The following is a 17,908-nucleotide window of genomic DNA, read 5'->3' as shown; positions in this document are numbered from 1 at the left end:
TGTAGATTTTGTTTCTAACTTTTTTTTTTTTAAATGTACAGTTCCCTATACTTGGGAATGTAGATGATAAAACCTCTTATTTTTATAATTTATGTGTCAACTTCTATTTGAGGATTGTTAGGACATTCGCCTGGGCTAATGATAGAGTCCTGGAGTAGATTCTTTCTTTTTCTGCTGCTGTGGTCTCACAATTTGTGAAGACAGTTATAAAATATGTGGTATGACTATAATGTGACAAAACTTAAAAATCCAAAATGGGTATGTGTGGATTCATTCTAGTTACCCCGGAATTGTCCCTGCAGGTAGTAGAATATTGAGTTTAATGATGTTGAGTTTTTTTTTTTTTTTTTTTTTTGAGTCAGAGTCTCACTCTGTTGCTAAGGCTGAAGTGCAGTGGCACAACCACTGCTCACTGCAGCCTCAACCTCCTAGGCTCAAGTAATCCTCCTGCCTCAGTCTCCTGAGTAGCTGGGACTGCCGGTGCATGCCAGCACACCCAGCTAATTATTTTTTTCTTTTTGATAGAGATGGCATCCCACTGTGTTGCCCAGGCTGCTCTCAAACTTCAGGGTTCAAGTGATCCTCTTTCGTCAGCCTCCCAAGATCCTGGCATTATGGGGGTGAGCCACCATGCCTGGCCGATGTTGAGATTATTCAGAATATTTTGCAGGCAGCAGAAAACAGTTATGTAAAAAGAACACTAGGTAGTTTACATAAGTGGTCCCCAACCTTTTTGGCACCAGGGACCGGTTTTAAGGAAGACAATTCTTCTATAGATGGAATGGACGTGGGGGAAGATAGGGTATGGTTTCGTGATGAAACTTCCACCTCAGGTCATCAGGCATTATTAGATTCTCATAAGGAGTGCACAATCTAGATCCTTTGCGTGCGCAGTTCACAATAGGGTTCGTGCTCCTATGAGAATCTAATGCCACCGCTGATCTGACAGAAGGTCGACTCAGGCGGTTATGCTCACCTGCCGCTCACCTCCTGCCGTGTGACCCGATTTCTAACAGGCCATGGACCAGTACCGGTTGGCAGCCTGAGAGTTGGGGACCCCTGCTTGAGATTATAACTCCTGTTTTCCCCTCCACTCACTGGCTGTATAATTTGTGGAAATTCACCTTTTTTGTCTGGACCTCATCTGTCAAGTGCAGGACTGGCCAGAATGAGAACCTTCGGGCAGGACTGTATATACAACTTCCAGAATCAAGGTAAAATGAAGAAAATAATGCCCCTTATTTAGAGATAATGAAGAGTTTCACATCAGAGGCATTTGATCATTAAACCAAGCAGAAGCTTGTGAACGCATAGGTGAATGCCCTTGAAGTCAGCGCTCTGCCTCAGGCTCCGGGGTGAGCTGTGGGGAAACGTCAGTCTTTTGGGATGTTCAGTGAAACTCCTTGCACAGCTCATTTGTGGAAGTGTGTTTATAACACACCTATGGGGAAGGCGGGGGTCTATTTACCTTATATAAACCAAAAAAACTTTCAGAGGCATTAAATATTTAGATAGTAGTGAGCAATATTCAATCTTGAAATCTTCTGAGCAAACTTTGAAGCTAAGCTGTCATTTGAAATGTTTCACAAAATGACCTGGTTGGAATCCTTAATATATTCAGAACTTACACAATTGACAACAGTATTCATTTTCTGTGGAGAAATGGGGAAATGACAGTTTATTGAAAAAAAGCCTTTTTTTGTATTGTCTCGCACTTAAGGATGTGTGGTCATCAGTAAATCACCCTACATTCTCAACCTTTTTTCTAAATATTCCTGTCTTGATTTTATTTGGCTGTTTCTTAATAAACACTCTTGCAACTCAGAGTTTCTCTCGGCCTCACCTTCAGTATTGAGAACACGTGATCTAGGTGGCGTCTCTGCTCTTCAAAATGTTAGTTTTTAGCTAATTTTTTTTTTAAGTCAGAAACACCAGCACTTTTGAAACGTGGGTCACTCATTCTGTATCATCTGCTATACTTCAGTGACGCTGTAATTTGCTCATTTCTTGGCCATTCATCTTGTTCCTTGATGTCAGTTTTTTATTATAATAAAGATAAAATGCTGGGTATATAAAACAACATATTGTTGAAAAAAGTCCCAGTTGTGGTTTGTGTGTGTGTGTGTGTGTGTGTGTGTGTGTGTGTTGCATTTATTTGTTTGTTTGAGACGGAGTCTCGCCCTGGAGTGCAGCGGCCCTATCTTGGCTCACTGCAAACTCCGCCTCCCGGGTTCATGCCATTTTCCTGCCTCGGTTTCCCGAATAGCTGGGACTACAGGCACCTGCTACCATGCCCGGCTAATTTTTTTGTATTTTTTAGTAGAGACGGGGATTCACCGTGTTAGCCAGGATGGTCTCAGTCTCCTGACCTCGTGATCTGCCTGCCTCGGTATCCTAAAGTGTTGGGATTACTGGCGTGAGCCACTGCATCCAGCCACATACATGTATTTTAGGAAACATAATCAATTGTTAACTGCCTCTGCATTATAACATCATAAATATTTTGGTCATCTTTTTAGTATTTAATTTTAGTAAAAAAGCAGAACTTTAATAATCAGAAAAAGGTAAAAGTTATTTAAATGTGAAAACCTATTTTTCCCCATTTGATAATACCTATTGTATTGTAAAAGTACCTAGACTTTTTTTTTTTTTGAGAAATTGAGTCTTCATTTTCTATAATCTAAAGTGATAAATGGAAATCAAGAAAGTAGCCAGATGGCTTTTAGGAAATGGGTTTTCCAGAAGAATGGAAATTGCCTCCAATTTAAAGAATATTTTAAGGAACTAATTTTGAACTTTTGTGATTTCTGTCTCCCGAAGAATGTGGGGAAGAGACTAGAATAGAATTCTTCCTGGAAGGAAATACAGTGTGCAGAATTTTAGGATTCATAAAGAGTCCCTAGAAGATAACAAGAATGGGTAGGAAGTGTTTAAGAACATGGGCAAAATATTTTTGTCGCAATGTTCTGAGGAAAGTAGAATACCAAAACTACAGACTTGTGTGTGTGTGTGTGTATGTGTTTTTAAAAGAGATTAGAAATGATGACATCAAAATATAACAGCAGTTACCTGAGGGGTGGGCTATTGGTTAGCTTTAGTCTTATCCCTTTTCTTTTTGCCCCACAAATGGGACTATTTGTGTCCGTCTCTCTGTTTTACAGTGATATGGATTAGTTTTTATAATCAGAAGAGAAGTTTTTTAAAGATGTTTTCTCTTTCAATCAGATTTAAAATACTAAAATAATAAGGCTTAATTTAAAGCTAGTTTATTTGGAAATGTTTAATTCCTAAAGCATGTAAAGAAAACAAGGCAGCAATGGTCTTTTATTGGATAGATGGATAGCATTAGTGTCCTGCCATATAGGTTATTGTGAGGATTAAAGAATCATGCAAATGCTCAAATGTTACCTATTGTAATGTTTGGGGTCTAACATTATTGTAATTAGAAGATGCCTTCATATGTGCTTGGAACTTATAATTGCAAGGTTTTAGCCATTCTACTGATTTTATGCAAATTTTTCAGTGTGTAACTTACCTAAAAATGGTACCATTAAAAAATAGTGGCTGGGGATGGTGACTCACGCCTTTAATCCCAGCACTTTGGGACGTTAAGGCGGGAGGATCACTTGACCCCCAGAGTTCAGGACCAGCCTGGGCAACATAGTGAGACCCTGTCTCCACAAAAGTAGAGAAGAATTAGCTGGAGGTGGTGGTGCATGTGAGTAGTCCCTGTACTCGGGAGGCTGAGGTGGGAGGATCATTTGCGCCTGGGAGGTGGAGGCTGCAGTGAACTGTGATTGTGCCACTGTACTCCCGCCTGAGCAACAGAGTGAGACCTGTTCTCAAGAGGAAAAAAAAAAAAAGCCTTCCATTCCCAGTGCAGACAATAAACCTCTGAGGAAGTCGGGTGGTGAGGGAGAGGGGGACCTCATGGAGGTGTCTGCAGCAGGGATGGTGGAGTGGTGATGAGACCGAGGTGGCTGCTGGGGCATTTGGGAGGTTGCTTCTGCTGAGCAGAGATGTTAAGTGAGCACGTAAGTAGACGTGCTGAAAGTGAGAACCAGGCTTCTTACTGCTTGGGAAGAAATTCACAAATTTGGAAGGAGAGAGACTGGAAAGAAACCTGAAGAACTGGAGTAGAATTAGATTTCTTGGTAGGAAGTCGTGGATTTGCAAATATATAGGTAGATATAGAAGTAGTGATTGTGTGTTTGTATAAACACACGTGCTCTGTGTAGACAGTTGACCTTTGAATAACGTTGGGGTTAGCACCTCTGCGCTGTTGGGTGTCTGCATATAACTTTTGACTTCCCCCAAACTTGACTACTAATCGCCTACTGTTGATCCCATAACAGAAATAGTGGATTACGACATATTTTGTGTGTTCTATGTGTGATATACTGTGTTCTTACAATGAAGTAAGCTAGAGAAAAGAAAATGTTACTGCAAAAATCATAAGGAAGAGAAAATATACTTACTATTCATTAAGTGGAAGTGGATCCTCATAAAGGCCTTCGTGTGTTTTCATAATGAGTAGACTGAGGAGGAAAAGTTGCTGTCACAGGAGTTGTAGATGGGGAGGAAAATCCATGTATTAGTAGATCCACAAAGTTCAAGCCTGTGTTAAGGCTCAACTGTATGAACATCTGTTTCCTCAGTCTGTCTGCTGAGAAGACTTAGAAGCAATGATACTTCCTTAGCTGTGAGCACACTGTACCCGGATCTTGGTTTCCAAATACTAAATACTCTCCACTAAAAAGAACAAGAGCTCCTTTCCAGGACTGGGGCAGGGAAAGTGTAAGATGAGCTTAGGGTACCTTATTGGACCAGAAAGTAAGGAACTGGTCGAAAATTAAGGGGACCAGTCAAAAGACAGAAGCCAGCTCGAAGAGACTCCTGCTGCTCAAATCTAGGGCAATTTGAGCATGAACATAAATAATAGGATTATTGGCTTAAATACAAGTGTGTGTACATGCTGTCACTGGTGATCGCATCCATCCATGTATGACATGCATATATATGCATATGTGTAAATATATTATACACACACGGGGAGAAGTGAGGGTTGGAAGGAATCTCAGCAAAATGACCAAGGAGGGGAGTAAAATCAGGGTGAAATTAGTACAAAGATGGGGATAAGGGCCGGGGATGGTGGCTCATGCTTATAATCCCAACAGTGTGGGAGGCTGAAGCGGGTAGATTGCTTAAGCCCAGGAGTTCGAGACCAGCCTGGACCCCATATTGAGACCCCCGTCTCTACAAAACAACAACAACAACAACAACTACAACAAAAACCACACACACAAAAATTAAGCCTGGCGTGGTGGTGTGCACCTGTAGTCCCAGCTCCTCTGGAGACTGAGGTGAGAGGATGGCTTGAGTTCAGGAGGTTGAGGCTGCAGTGAGGTATGATCGTGTCACTGTACTCCAGCCTGGGAGACAGAGTGAGACCCTGTCTTAAAAAAAAAAAAAAAAATGGGGATAAGAAAACCTGGAGAAATGGAAGGAGAGAGGGAACCTAGTCATCAACAACTGAGTTCTACTTGCTTTGCAGGCTTATACTTTCTTACAGGACATAAGCTGATTTTTCTCACAGCTTAGTTTGTGTTTAAAAGAAAACAAACCTCGGCAGACAGGTTTTCCCTTTTACAATCTACATTTATCAGATGACTCTCCATCCCTTGACAAAAAAGATGTGCCATTCTACCATTTTCCCACGCTTAGGACCTTTGACAACCCCTTTTATTGTAGGGAGGAAAGAGGAGAAATTTCAATAATAATTTTCTGTCTCAGTTCCTCCACAGTTTCACATCAGCAGTTTCTTGGTATTAATACAATTATTTTTGAGCCTGGATGAAAGAAGTGTCCAGGAACATGGTAGTGCCGACTCATCACAATTGCCTTGGTAATAATTCTGTCACTTCACCTTGCATATACGTTTTCAGTGTAGCCATTTGACAGATATTGGTACACCATGTCTCCTGCGTTTCAGAAATGCGATTTGTCTCTTCAGATATCAAAGACATTATTTGTGTAGGTGATATTTTTTCCCCCTTCCATCTTCTGGGAAGAAATGTCATTTTCAAGTGCAATTGCCATGACCTGGAAAAACTGACACTTGTATTTATTAGTTTGCAAAGAAGAATTAAACTTTTTCAGATTCTGAGTATTTACAGACTGCTAATGTAACAGTAACAAATCAGATCGATTGAGTCAGATTGGTTGTTGCAAAGGAAATACTTCTCAGGTAGATATATTAAAACCTACTTATGTTTTAAACCTAAAATTTAGTAGTAGTGTGAGACCTGAAGGCAGGAATTTTTTATGTTGAATAATAAAATTATTCATGGTGTTAGAAAGCCTCCAAAGTAGGTAATCTGTAGTAACCCTGGCTTATACTCCTCTAGTAGCTATTTTACCACTATTTTTTTTTTCTTTGCGCATTAATCTCAGTAAGAAGATATACTGGAAGGAATGGGGATATTTTGATAAATTTATAAAAAAGTTATTTAGAATTTAAAAATGTAATTACGGTTATCCAGAGACTTTAAAATGTGCACGAGAAAACTCAGAACTTAACATTTATGTGTATTTTTTAATTCATTTCAGACACGGAATCGATTTGAAGGAACAAGGTCAGAAGTGGAAGAGCTTATGAACAAAATCAGACAGAATCCCAAGGACCACAAACGAGCAAGTCAGTTTACAGCAGAAGGCTACCTGTATGTCCAGGAAAAAAGTAAGAGGACCTCCAGCAGTGGCTGCGTGGCTGCTTAAACATGCAAATTATTGAAAACTCTGCTGTTCTTGCCGTTACTGTGACATTTTGGGCAATTATTCCTACCCCTTTCCCTGCCTGCTTCTGTCGCCTAGTGGGTATATATTGCATGTTTAGGAGAAACACATTCCAGCCCTGAAGAGAGGGGTACGGTGAGCTTAGGAGTGGCTGTGAGCACCCTGTTCTTCTGACACCCCACTAGCTTCTGTTTCACACTGTGTGCGCCCCAGAAACATGCTTGTAAGGGAGTCAGAATTTGATGTAAGATTGAAAATGAGCCAGAGTTACGAGGGTATTTTGTTTTTTCTCCTTCCCCCTCACCTCTGCCCTCATTACCAGTGCACACAGGCACACACATTCATACACGCGTACACATCCTCCCCTCCCACAGCCCTGCCTCACCGTCGTCTTAAGGTCAAGCGGGACATATTAGTATTTTTCTCCTTCCTTCATACCATTTTTGTTCCTACCAATCTGAGATAGTTGGTTCTTACTCAAATCATCAGGAAGACTGCAGATAGTGATAAAAGATACTTGTATGTGGCATCCTAACTTGTAGGGATTTTAGTCTTTGTTGCTGTCTTAGGAAATACACAGTGCACAGATTGTTCTCATTTTGAAAACTGAAGGACCTGTATTTCTTTCAGACTTTGAACATTTGGTCTTATTTTAACAGCTAAGCTCTTAAAGTTTACTACTTCAACTGTAGAACCCAATTGCTAGTTAGCAGGAAGGATGAGAATGTGAAATGTGTCTCTCTTTACTATTTTCCTCCCTCTTCACCCTTAACTGTAATTAGGGTGTTTTACAGATTTCACTTCATTTAAGTGTGGCTGATTTACAGGACTTTCAATCCCTAAAGATTTACTAGTAGAGATGACTCAGGGAAAGGTTACAGGATATCTGTGCTTTGAATGGAAGTTCATGTTCTATGCAGGCAGCAGGATGGTTGTGCGTTTTCCATTTGCCCTTATTCTGGAATCTTGCAGCCTTCACCTCTTGTGAGCAGTTGTATGATATGGCAGAAGTCCGAATTTTTCTCATACATTATCTTATTAATCTCAGTTTTTAAAATTGAATTTGAAAGAACTAAATTAAAACTCAAGACAGTCATGAGAATGTTAGAATTATTTGTGTTACATGCCCAAGTGAAAATCACAGGAAACTTTAATGTTTACATTCATCACTGTTGCCTTTGAGAGAAATTGTACTGAAGCAACGTAACAGTAGTGGTAAAATTCTTTACTCACTTACTGTATACCCAGCACTATGCTAAACTTGTATACAACTTGTCTCATTTATCCATAAAACAGCCCTATGAAGTATAAAGTACTATTATTATTCCCCATTTATAAATGAAAATGGAGGCACTGAGAGGTAAATAATGTTCCCTAGGTCATACAACTACTGAATGCTGGAATTGTCATTTTGAAAGTAGAGTCTGTGTTGGTAACGTCTCCTGTAAATTGCTTGGCGCTTGGACAGGCGTGAAAGAGCATCGTTAGTGTGTGTGCCCAGAGCTGGTCGAATAGGCTCTGTTAGTTGTCAGAAAGGGGTGGTGGCTTAAGTAGTGGAAAGACCTTGATATTTGGGGTCAGAGATTCCGATTTAAGGTTCGGCTTTGTCATTTTCCAGGCATTTGGGCTAAGCTTACATTTTTTAAGATTAAAAAGGCAGTAAGTATCATCCTCTCTGGGCAGTTTTTTTTTTTTTTTCCTTAGAGTTAAATAAAATATCTGTGCAATAGTTTTTTGTGAACCGTAGAACACAGTACAAATGCTGGTTCTTTAAAACACACAACAGTGGTTCCCAAATTCAGGTCTTTGGACTAATGATGGTCTGAGATAAAATTGATTTTAGTCTGTAACTCCTTTCATCTATTACCCCATCCCAAATAATGTAATTAGCTTTTCCTAAAACTAGCTAAAAGCATTCCTTTTACATGAGTTATTTTTTTCCCTCCTGAGCTTATCTTTTTTTAGGTTTAGAAGCTTTGTTTGTACATGAAATTATGGTGATAACAGATGTTAATTGCTTTTGTAAAAATGTCTTGACTCAGTAAAGTAAAAAATTGTCAACTTCTGCTGGGCCTAACCTTTAATTTGTTGTTGGACTTGTATTGGCATGCGAAGTTCCAGATGCTAGAGGTCCCTCTGACATACAGCACTGTCCTGTGAGCCCTAATGGTGGTACTGCTGACTTAGTAAGAGTGGAAAAGGGGTTCAGAGAATGTTCTGGGACATACTTGGACAGTCACTCCTATTGTCTTAAATTTCTTATTCTTCATACTTCTTTTTTTTCTTTTTTGCTAGGAGTACAGATGTGAGCCACCGTGCCTGGCCATTCTCTTGATTCTTAAGATTTTCTAGACCTGACTGATTACAGTAATGTTAAGCCAGACAATACCAATGTTAATTTATTTTATTTTTTGACAGTGTTGCTCTGTCACCTAGGCTGGAGTGCGGTGACATGACCTCGGCTCACTGCAACTTCCGCCTCCTGGGTTCAAGCCATTCTCCTGCCACACCCTCCCAAGTAGCTGGGGTTACAGGCACGCACCACCATGCCCAGCTAATTGTTGTTGTTATTGTTTTTGAGACAGAGTCTCTGTTGCCCAGGCTGGAGTGCAGTGGCGCGGTCTCACCTCAATGCAACTTCCGCCTCCTGGGTTCAGGCTATTCCCCTGCCTCAGCCTCCCGAGTAGCTGGGACTACAGGTGCCTACCACCACCCTGGCTAAATTTTTTGTGTTTTAGTAGAGACGGGGTTTCTGCTAAACCAGGATGGTCTCCATCTCCTGACTTCATGATCCACCTGCCTTGGCCTCCCAAAGTGCTGGGATTACAGGCATAAACCCCCACGCCCCGCCCATACTTCATTTTTAAAGGTTAGCTTTCAATCATCAGTAAGAGCAGCTGCTTACCAGGGTGCTGTTCATGGACTTAAAGTGCACTAGGTGGATTTTTAGACTAGATGCTTCTTAGCACTATGATTCTATAATTCTATCATTTTGAGAGGCCAGAATTAAATCCCAAACCATCTCATATATGGGATGCAACTTTTGAAACCGTTGTGAGCTCTTAATACCTAGAAACAAACAAAAAATTGAGCTTACATTTAAGAGATTTTCAGGTAGGAGATAACTGTTGATTTTTCTGGCAAAATATTTAAACAGTATGTCTTCAAATCACTTCTGTGTTGCTAAATCTGTCTTAGAGTTTTGTTTCAAAGCACCTCTTCTTATTTTCCCTTTTCTTATTAGAACCAGCAGTATTGCTGATCTGTTTCATTGATTCAACTGTATCTGTTGCTGCTTTTTAGACTTTTCCTCTTTAGTAATGAATTTATAGCTCTGCATATCTGCTTAATTTATGAGGGAAAATATAAAGGGCTGTTTTTTTGTTGAAGGGCCTGCTCCGTTTGGTTCCAGTTGGGTCAAACACTATTGCATGTATCGAAAAGCAGCGAAGAAGTTCAACATGATCCCATTTGAGCACAGATCTGGAGGGAAACTTGTAAGTATTTGATTCAACATAGAATAGATTTTAGTCTGTCAGAGGTAGTGTTTGAGGGTGTCATTTTAATGGTTTATATTCACTGATGATAAATTTTTAGTTTTAAAATCTTTGTTTTGTTTTTAAGTGAAATGGGCCAGAAGACAGAACAATGTATATGTTTTCTGAATTGCATGCTTGGGTTTTAAACCACTAGATTTTTTTTTTGTCTTCATTTAAGTTCTGGGATACGTGTGCCGAACGTGCAGGTTTGTTACATAGGTATACATGTGTCATGGTGGTTTGCTGCACCCATCAGCCTGTCATCTACATTAGATAATTCTCCTAATGCTATCCCTCCAGTAGCCCCCCACCCCCTCAGAGGCCCCAGTATGTCATGTTCCCCTCCCTGTTTCTGTATGTTCTCATTGTCAGCTCCCACTTATGAGCGAGAATATGCAGTTTTAACCATTCGGTATTTTTTTAGGTGAACAATAGAGCCCTTTTATGTCACTGTTTAAGATAAAGGTAACATTGACAGCAAGCTTTCATGACTCAGTGGTTCCTCAGCATTTATACAATGGAGCTGACTTGCACAAATGTATTCATAGCCTAAAAACAAAGAAGAGTGATCTGTAATAAATTTTACTGTTGTTCAGTTGTCTTACAAAGTTCTCACATAGGTATTTGCAATGCATTTAGTTATCTGCTCCCCCTGAAATAAAAACAGCAGAGCGTAATAGTAAGAAAAGAGCAGGAAGACCTCAAAGAGTTGGCTGTGTAGAAAGGTGATCTTTATATGTATTTTAAATGGAATCTGCAGCTTATTACAATAATTAATGGTCTAGAAACAAAACTCTTCCCACCAATGTTGAACATAATTGATAACACATTTTTAAGAAAGCAGGTTAATTCATTGCTTGCTGGGTGAATGGGTATGGTTTTGCTTAGGTGAATAAAAAAAACAAAACCAAACCTAAGTTCACTTCTATTTACTTACACGATGCCTTTCCCTGAAAAATATTTAAAGCAGCTTTTAATAAAAACACATTTATATAATAATGAAAGAGACATGGAAAATTAGTCATGGTGAGGAGAAGGAAGCGAGGAGATGGCTCTTGAAGCATCAGGTTTGAGACTGAGTTTCCTGTCAGAGCCGATTCAAGTCATGAGATATTTCTGCTTAGTGATACCTTTCTGTTTTAGCCTCCAAATAATAAATATGGAATATAGCTGGAGATTTTGAATATTTGTATATCTTAATGTTATTTAGAGATCTTCACATTATGGAAAATGTGAAAATGTTCAATAAGTAGTTACTCACACTTCATATAGTTGTTCTTTTACTGAGCACCTGTATTTCTGCATTGCAAATTAAGTAAAGATAAATTTAGGGTGGTTCACAAAGGAAAGACAGAAATTGCCTAGATTAAATGGTTCTAGCTTTAGATTATCAAAATATTTAATCTAGGGTTACTGGTGTACTTTTAGGTTGACCTATGGAATTGCAATTTTTATAGGCCAAAAATAGTCACATATTGTCTATGACATGTGGTGTGACATAATATGAAATAAATTTTTACACTAAAAGAAGAGTACAATAAGAGACTAACAATATTCCAGTATCTAAAAACTGTACTGTTAATCTACCTTTAAAGATTAACATTTGGCCAGGCACGGTGGCTCACGCCTGTAATCCCAGCACTTTGGGAGGCCGAGGCAGGCAGATCACTTGGGGTCAGGAGTTCAAGACTGGCCTGGCCAACATGGTGAAATCCTGTCTCTACTAAAAATATAAAAATTAGCTAGTCACGGTGAGCTACTTGGGTGGCTGAGTCACAGAGTTGCTTGAACCCAGGAGGTGGAGTACAGTGAGCCGAGATTGCACCACTGCACTCCAGCCTGGGCATTTTAAAAAAATGATTAAAAAAATAGAGGTTAGTTGCAACTGTGACAGAGCAAGACTGTCAAAAAAAAAAAAAAAAAAAAAAAGAAAAGAAAAAGAACATTGGTATTGTCTGGCTTAACATTACCATAATCAGTAACGTCTAGAAAATCTTAAGAATCAAGAGAATGGCCGGGCATGGTGGCTCATGCCTAGCACTTTGGGAGGCCGAGGTGGGTGGATCATCTGAGGTCAGGAGATCGACACCAGCCTGACCAACATGGTGAAACCCTGTCTCTCCTGAAAATACAAAAATTAGCCAGGTGTGGTGGTACATGCCTGTAACCCCAGCTCTCAGGAGCCTGAGGCAGGATAATCACTTAAACCTGGGAGGTGGAGGTTGCAGTGAGCCAAGATTGTGCCACTGCACTCCAGCCTGGGTGAAAGAGCGAGACTCCCCTCTCAAAAGAATCAGGAGAATGACAAAAATGTTAATATTTTAGATTCTAAATAGCATTTAAAAAGCCATTTTGAAAGAGGATAGGGTAAAGACAAGGGACCTAAGACCTTGAACCTTGCTCCCCTGCTCTCTAGTATAGAATGGCTGAGTGTTTATATGCTTATCCTGTAGGTGTTGAGACTGTTCAAAATGATTATTTGCAGGGAGACGGAGAGGTGTTCTTTTTGAAAGAATGTACCAAGAGGCATACTGACTCCATTGACAGAAGGTTTTGTTTTGACATAGAAGCTGCTGATCGGTAAGTTATTGGAATCATTGGATGTGGTGAAAGAGTCGTTTTAAAAAAATGATTAGAAAAATGGAGGTTACTTGCAACTGTGATTTCCATGGCCTGGGAAAATGTTACCTTGCTATATTTCCAGGCTGTGTGTTCATTATAAGCCGTTTAGTCTTGGTCGCTGGGTTTAGCTATGGAGTGATAGTTTCATCTTGATTTAGTTAGGAGTCATTCTAACCAGGGTTGTCACTTAAAAAATAACCTTGGAGGCCAGGTGCAGTGGGTACGCCTGTAATCGTAGCACTTGGGGAGGCCTAGGTAGGCAGATCACCTGAGGTCAGGAGTTCAAGACCATCCTGGCCAACATGGTGAAATCCTGTCTCTACTAAAAATACAAAAATTAGCCAGGCGTGGTGGCGCACACCTGTAGTCCCAGCTACGTGGGAGGCTGAGGCAGGAGAACCACTTGAACCCAGGGGGCGGGGGCTGCAGTGAGCCAAGATGGTGCCACTGTACTCCAGCCTGGGCGGACAGAGTGAGACTCCGTCTAAAAGGAAAAAAAAAATTGCCTTGGAGCTTTTCATTGTTGATCTAAGTCTAATTTGTAGCATGAAGAGAACAATAGCAAGAGGAACTGGGTGACAAAGCTAAAAAGGGGTGATAGGTAGCTAGCTATTAATACAGAACAACATTCATTTGTGCTTGTGGGAGTTTTCAGTGTCTACATCCTGTACGTGATGGAGGGTCTTAAGCAAACTCCTTCAAAGACGAATTATTTTTTTTCTTATTGTATGACTTATAGTTATTTAGTTGTAAAAAAGTCTTTGCCAGAGAGGAAGAAGTAGAAGAGAAAGGTTTGTTTGTCATTATTACTACTTGTCTGGCATTAATTTCTATGTCCTCCAGTAGCATTAAGGAAAATCCTAGTGCTCATAGAATATTTACTTTTTAATGGCTGACAGTACAGTGATTCCTTGCCAGCCCTGGTTTTGGCAGTGGTGGTTTTTAGATAAGGCTGTTCTATGTTTGTATAATAAAAGCTTATGAGATTTGTTAAAGCAAAAGTTCAGGTCAGAACCTAGGAATACAAAAGTAATTAATGCTGCTTCCTCTGTTAGATGATACAGTTGTGTCTCTGGGGGTAGTGCAGAGAGAGAGGAGCAGTGCTTTTGTAATAAATGAATTGAGGACCATTTATTGTACATAAAAACAGGCCCTTAAGCACCATGATAATTTTGGCACTACTGTGAAAAGGATGAGTGGTTACATAAGCATTTTGCCAAGATAGGAAAAATATGGAAGAGAATGTCAGTGTAAAAGAGGTTGGATCTTGCTGTGTTGCCCAGGCTGGTCTCACAACTCCTGGACTCAAGCAATCCTCCCACCTTGGCCTCCCAAAGTCATAGGACTACAGGTGTGAGCCACCATACCTGGCCTACATTTCAAGCCAATAAGAATTCTTCCCAACTTTAAATAGGGAATTGGTCAGTGTAACACAACTCGAGCATACATTTGTGTGCACACACCCATGGGTAGCACTGGATTCCTTTCTGAGTGCCGCTGTTGTAAATGCTTCCGTGTTTTATCTCAGCTGTTTCCTTGCCATAGCTCTCTCAGGTAGTTGTTACTGTTTCCATTTTATGATGAGAAACTGAGGCACAGAGCATTTGAGCAATTTCCCCAAGGTCACGTAGCTAGTGGTAGTTGAAGAACTGAGATTTGAACCCCTGCATTCTCCACCTAGAGCCCCATATCATACCTTTTTCTCTTTTCTTTCTTTTTTTTTTTTTCAGATGAGTCTCACTCTTTTTTCCCAGGCTGTAATGTAGTGGTGCAACCTCTGCCTCCCAGGTTCGAGTGATTCTTCTGCCTTAGCCTCCTGAGTAGCCGGGATTATAGGCGCACGTTACCACACCCGGTTAATTTTTGTATTTTTAGTAGAGACAGGGTTTCACTCTGTTGGCCAGGCTGGTCTTGAACTCCTGACCTCAAGTGATCCACCCACCTCGGCCTCCCAGAGTGCTGGGATTACAAGCAAGAGCCACTGCGCCCAGCTTGAGCCCTACCTCTTAGCCACTGTGCTATAAGCCTCTGCAGATTACCTTATGGTCAGAATGTTTTCTAAATAATTGACAAAGATGTGTTAGCAGTGCTGTCTACTAGAGAATATATTAAGTGAGGTGATTCTGATTAGTTTTGAAAGCAGGGTACGTCTATAATGCAATTCAATCACTTTAATCATCCAAAGTATCTGGTTTTCTCTGAGACTTTGATCATCCCCATTTTTTTTTTTTTTGGTTAGCCATGATCCTTGCTATGATTGGAACTACTCTCTGCCCCTCAAAGACATTGATGAGGGATTCCTATGGAGGTGCTTACACATGTGAAGGATAACACCTGTAGGGAGACTCTTGCAACAGGGGAGGACTTTAGGTCGGTGATCTATTGTAGCGGTTTTCAAGTGCTTTATAGAGAGACCCTCTTTTCAAATAAAATTTCATGTTAATGCATATGTAAAGCAAAAAAAGTGGGTTCCCTTATTAAGAGGCATATGGGCCTGGATTCCCCCCCTTTTAGCTTCCCTCTTTTTTCTTGCAGAAGTCTCTAATTTACTTCCATTGAGGTCCACAGCTCCTTTCTGGGAACCCCTGGCGCGGGACCTAATCTAGTTTAGGTGGTTAAAGAAAGGCACACAGAGGATCTGACATCTAAATTCCTAACTAAAAGGTTATCTGGAGTCAGCTGGGATTGAGATTCGTGTGCCAGGTAGAGTGAATGTCGCATGTGGAGGCCTGGAGACATTAGAGGGTATGATGTATTTGAGACACCTAGCGTCACTAGTGCAAGAGCCAGAGAGAATGGGAGAAGAGGCTTGAGATGGGGCAAGGGCCTGAACTTGAAGTGTTTGAACTTAATCCATTAAATAGTTTTAAGCAGGGCAGTAAGTGACGATTATATTTGTATTTCTCAAAGCTCATTCTGGCAGAGTAAGAAAGATCTGGAGGTGGCAAGAATGAACAAGAGAAAGTCATTTAAGGACAGGGTGAGAGGGCCAGGATTGGTGTGGTGGCAGTGGAGATGGCGCCAAGTGGGGTAGATCTTTGGGGATAAATGGGATGTTGCAGTTAGAGGGTGAAGGAGTGGGGAAGGTTTCTGGCTTGAGTAGCTAGATGGTACCATTTACTAAGGTGGGAAACAAAGTGGGGGCATAAGGATGGGGGAAGATAGTGAAATTAATTCGGGTCATTGTATTAGTTAATTTTCATACTGCTATGAAGAAATACCCAAGACTGGGTCATTTATAAAGAAAAAGGTTTCATGGACTCACTGTTCCATATGGTTGGGGAGGCCTCATAATCATGGTGGAAGGCGAAAGAGGAGCAAAGGCACATCTTACATGGCAGGAGGCAAGAGAATGTGTGCAGGGAACTGCCCTTTATAAAAACCATTAGATCTCGTAAGACTTATTCACTGTCATGAGAACAGCATGGGAAAAACCTGTTCCCATGATTCAGTTACCTCCCACTAGGTCCCTCCCACAACACATGGGGATTATGGGAGCTATAGTTCAAGATGAGACTTGGGTGGGGGCATAGCCAACCCGTATCAGTCATGTTGAGTTAGATTGCTGTGGGTCATTATGAAGAGAAACCTGGGAGGAAATTGGGTACAGAGCTTGGCGGCTGTGGCAGCATTTGATTGGTTATTCATGTTTGACCTCCTGAAACTCTCCATCCTTTTACTTCCCTGACAGTTAACTATTCTGGTTCTCCTCAGATCCCTTGGTCCTCTCCAGTTCAGCTGTTGCTCCTTTAAATGTTGCCATTTCCTATAGTTGTTTTTCTGTATCCATCCATTCTCATGGTTCACACTGAAAGTATATCTCTCTGTAATGCATAGTTTTCTTACCTTTTTCTGTGTTTTGAACTGCTTCTAGAATCTTTAGCTCCTTAATCCTAAAATCTGAGATCTATAATGCTTCCAAATGCAAAACTTTTTTAGCACTGGCATAATGCCACAAGTGGAGAATTCGTACCTGACCTCATATGGTGGGTAGTAGTCAGAACTTTGTTTTATGCACAAAATTATTAAAAATGTTGTACAAAGTTAATTACAGGCTACATGTATAAGGTGTATATGAAACATACATGAATTTCTTGTTGAGATTTGGTTTCCATTCCCAAGGTATCTCATTTTGTAAGTGCAAATATTCTAAAATCCAAAAAAATCTGAAATCCAAAACCCTTCTGGTCACAAGCGTTTTGGATGAAGGATACTCAACCTGTGCATTGCCAATTCTGCTCTTTTTACAATTCTTGGTAATTTCAATATGACTTTAGATGATCCTTTCAGCGCTTGGCATCTTGATTTGTTAAGTTCCTCTCCTTCAGTGACCTCATTCTTTACCTCAGCCATTTTTTCCAGTGTTCATTCCTTAGACCTTGTCATTGCAAGGAACTGTAGTCCTCAGCAATCCGGATTGCAAGACTTTCTCTTTCTGATGCCACCTTCTCTCCTAATAAGTACCCTTAGATTCCCCAGTTAAGCCCTACAGTCTATTGTTGTTCGTGCACTCACTTTCTTCCTTAACTGGTTGAAATTTCATAGTCACTCATCACAGTCCCCCCCTCCTTTTTTTTTGAGACGGAGTCTCGCTCTCGCCCAGGCTGGAGTGCAGTGGCCAGATCTCAGCTCACTGCAAGCTCCGCCTCCCAGGTTTATGCCATTCTCCTGCCTCAGCCTCCCAAGTAGCTGGGACTACAGGCGCCCGCCACCTCGCCCGGCTAGTTTTTTGTATTTTTTAGTAGAGACGGGGTTTCACCGTGTTAGCCAGGATGGTCTCGATCTCCTGACCTTGTGATCCGCCCGTCTTGGCCTCCCAAAGTGCTGGGATTACAGGCTTGAGCCACTGCGCCCGGCCCACAGTCCCTTTTTAATACCCTTTACTCCGCTGCTTCTTTCCTTCTTTATTTTGCTTGTTTGCACAATGCCAACTTACGATTCAGTTCTGCCTT

At 40.8% G+C, this 17,908-nt stretch overlaps 1 protein-coding gene across 1 annotated transcript in view; it reads left to right on the top strand.

Annotated features, from left to right (window-relative positions):
- ARHGAP10 (Rho GTPase activating protein 10) overlaps positions 1-17,908 on the top strand; it is a 333,033-nt gene that overhangs the window by 136,056 nt on the left and 179,069 nt on the right. The window contains exons 8-10 of the mRNA XM_023227376.1: positions 6,610-6,739; positions 10,186-10,292; positions 12,820-12,914. Coding sequence (XP_023083144.1) covers positions 6,610-6,739; positions 10,186-10,292; positions 12,820-12,914 — 332 coding nt within the window. The remainder of the gene's footprint in view (positions 1-6,609; positions 6,740-10,185; positions 10,293-12,819; positions 12,915-17,908) is intronic.

Source organism: Piliocolobus tephrosceles, chromosome 3, assembly GCF_002776525.5.
Source record: "Piliocolobus tephrosceles isolate RC106 chromosome 3, ASM277652v3, whole genome shotgun sequence".
Taxonomy (NCBI): domain Eukaryota; kingdom Metazoa; phylum Chordata; class Mammalia; order Primates; family Cercopithecidae; genus Piliocolobus; species Piliocolobus tephrosceles.
Note: the sequence above shows the minus strand (reverse complement) of the source record. Positions and strands in the feature narration are given on the sequence as shown.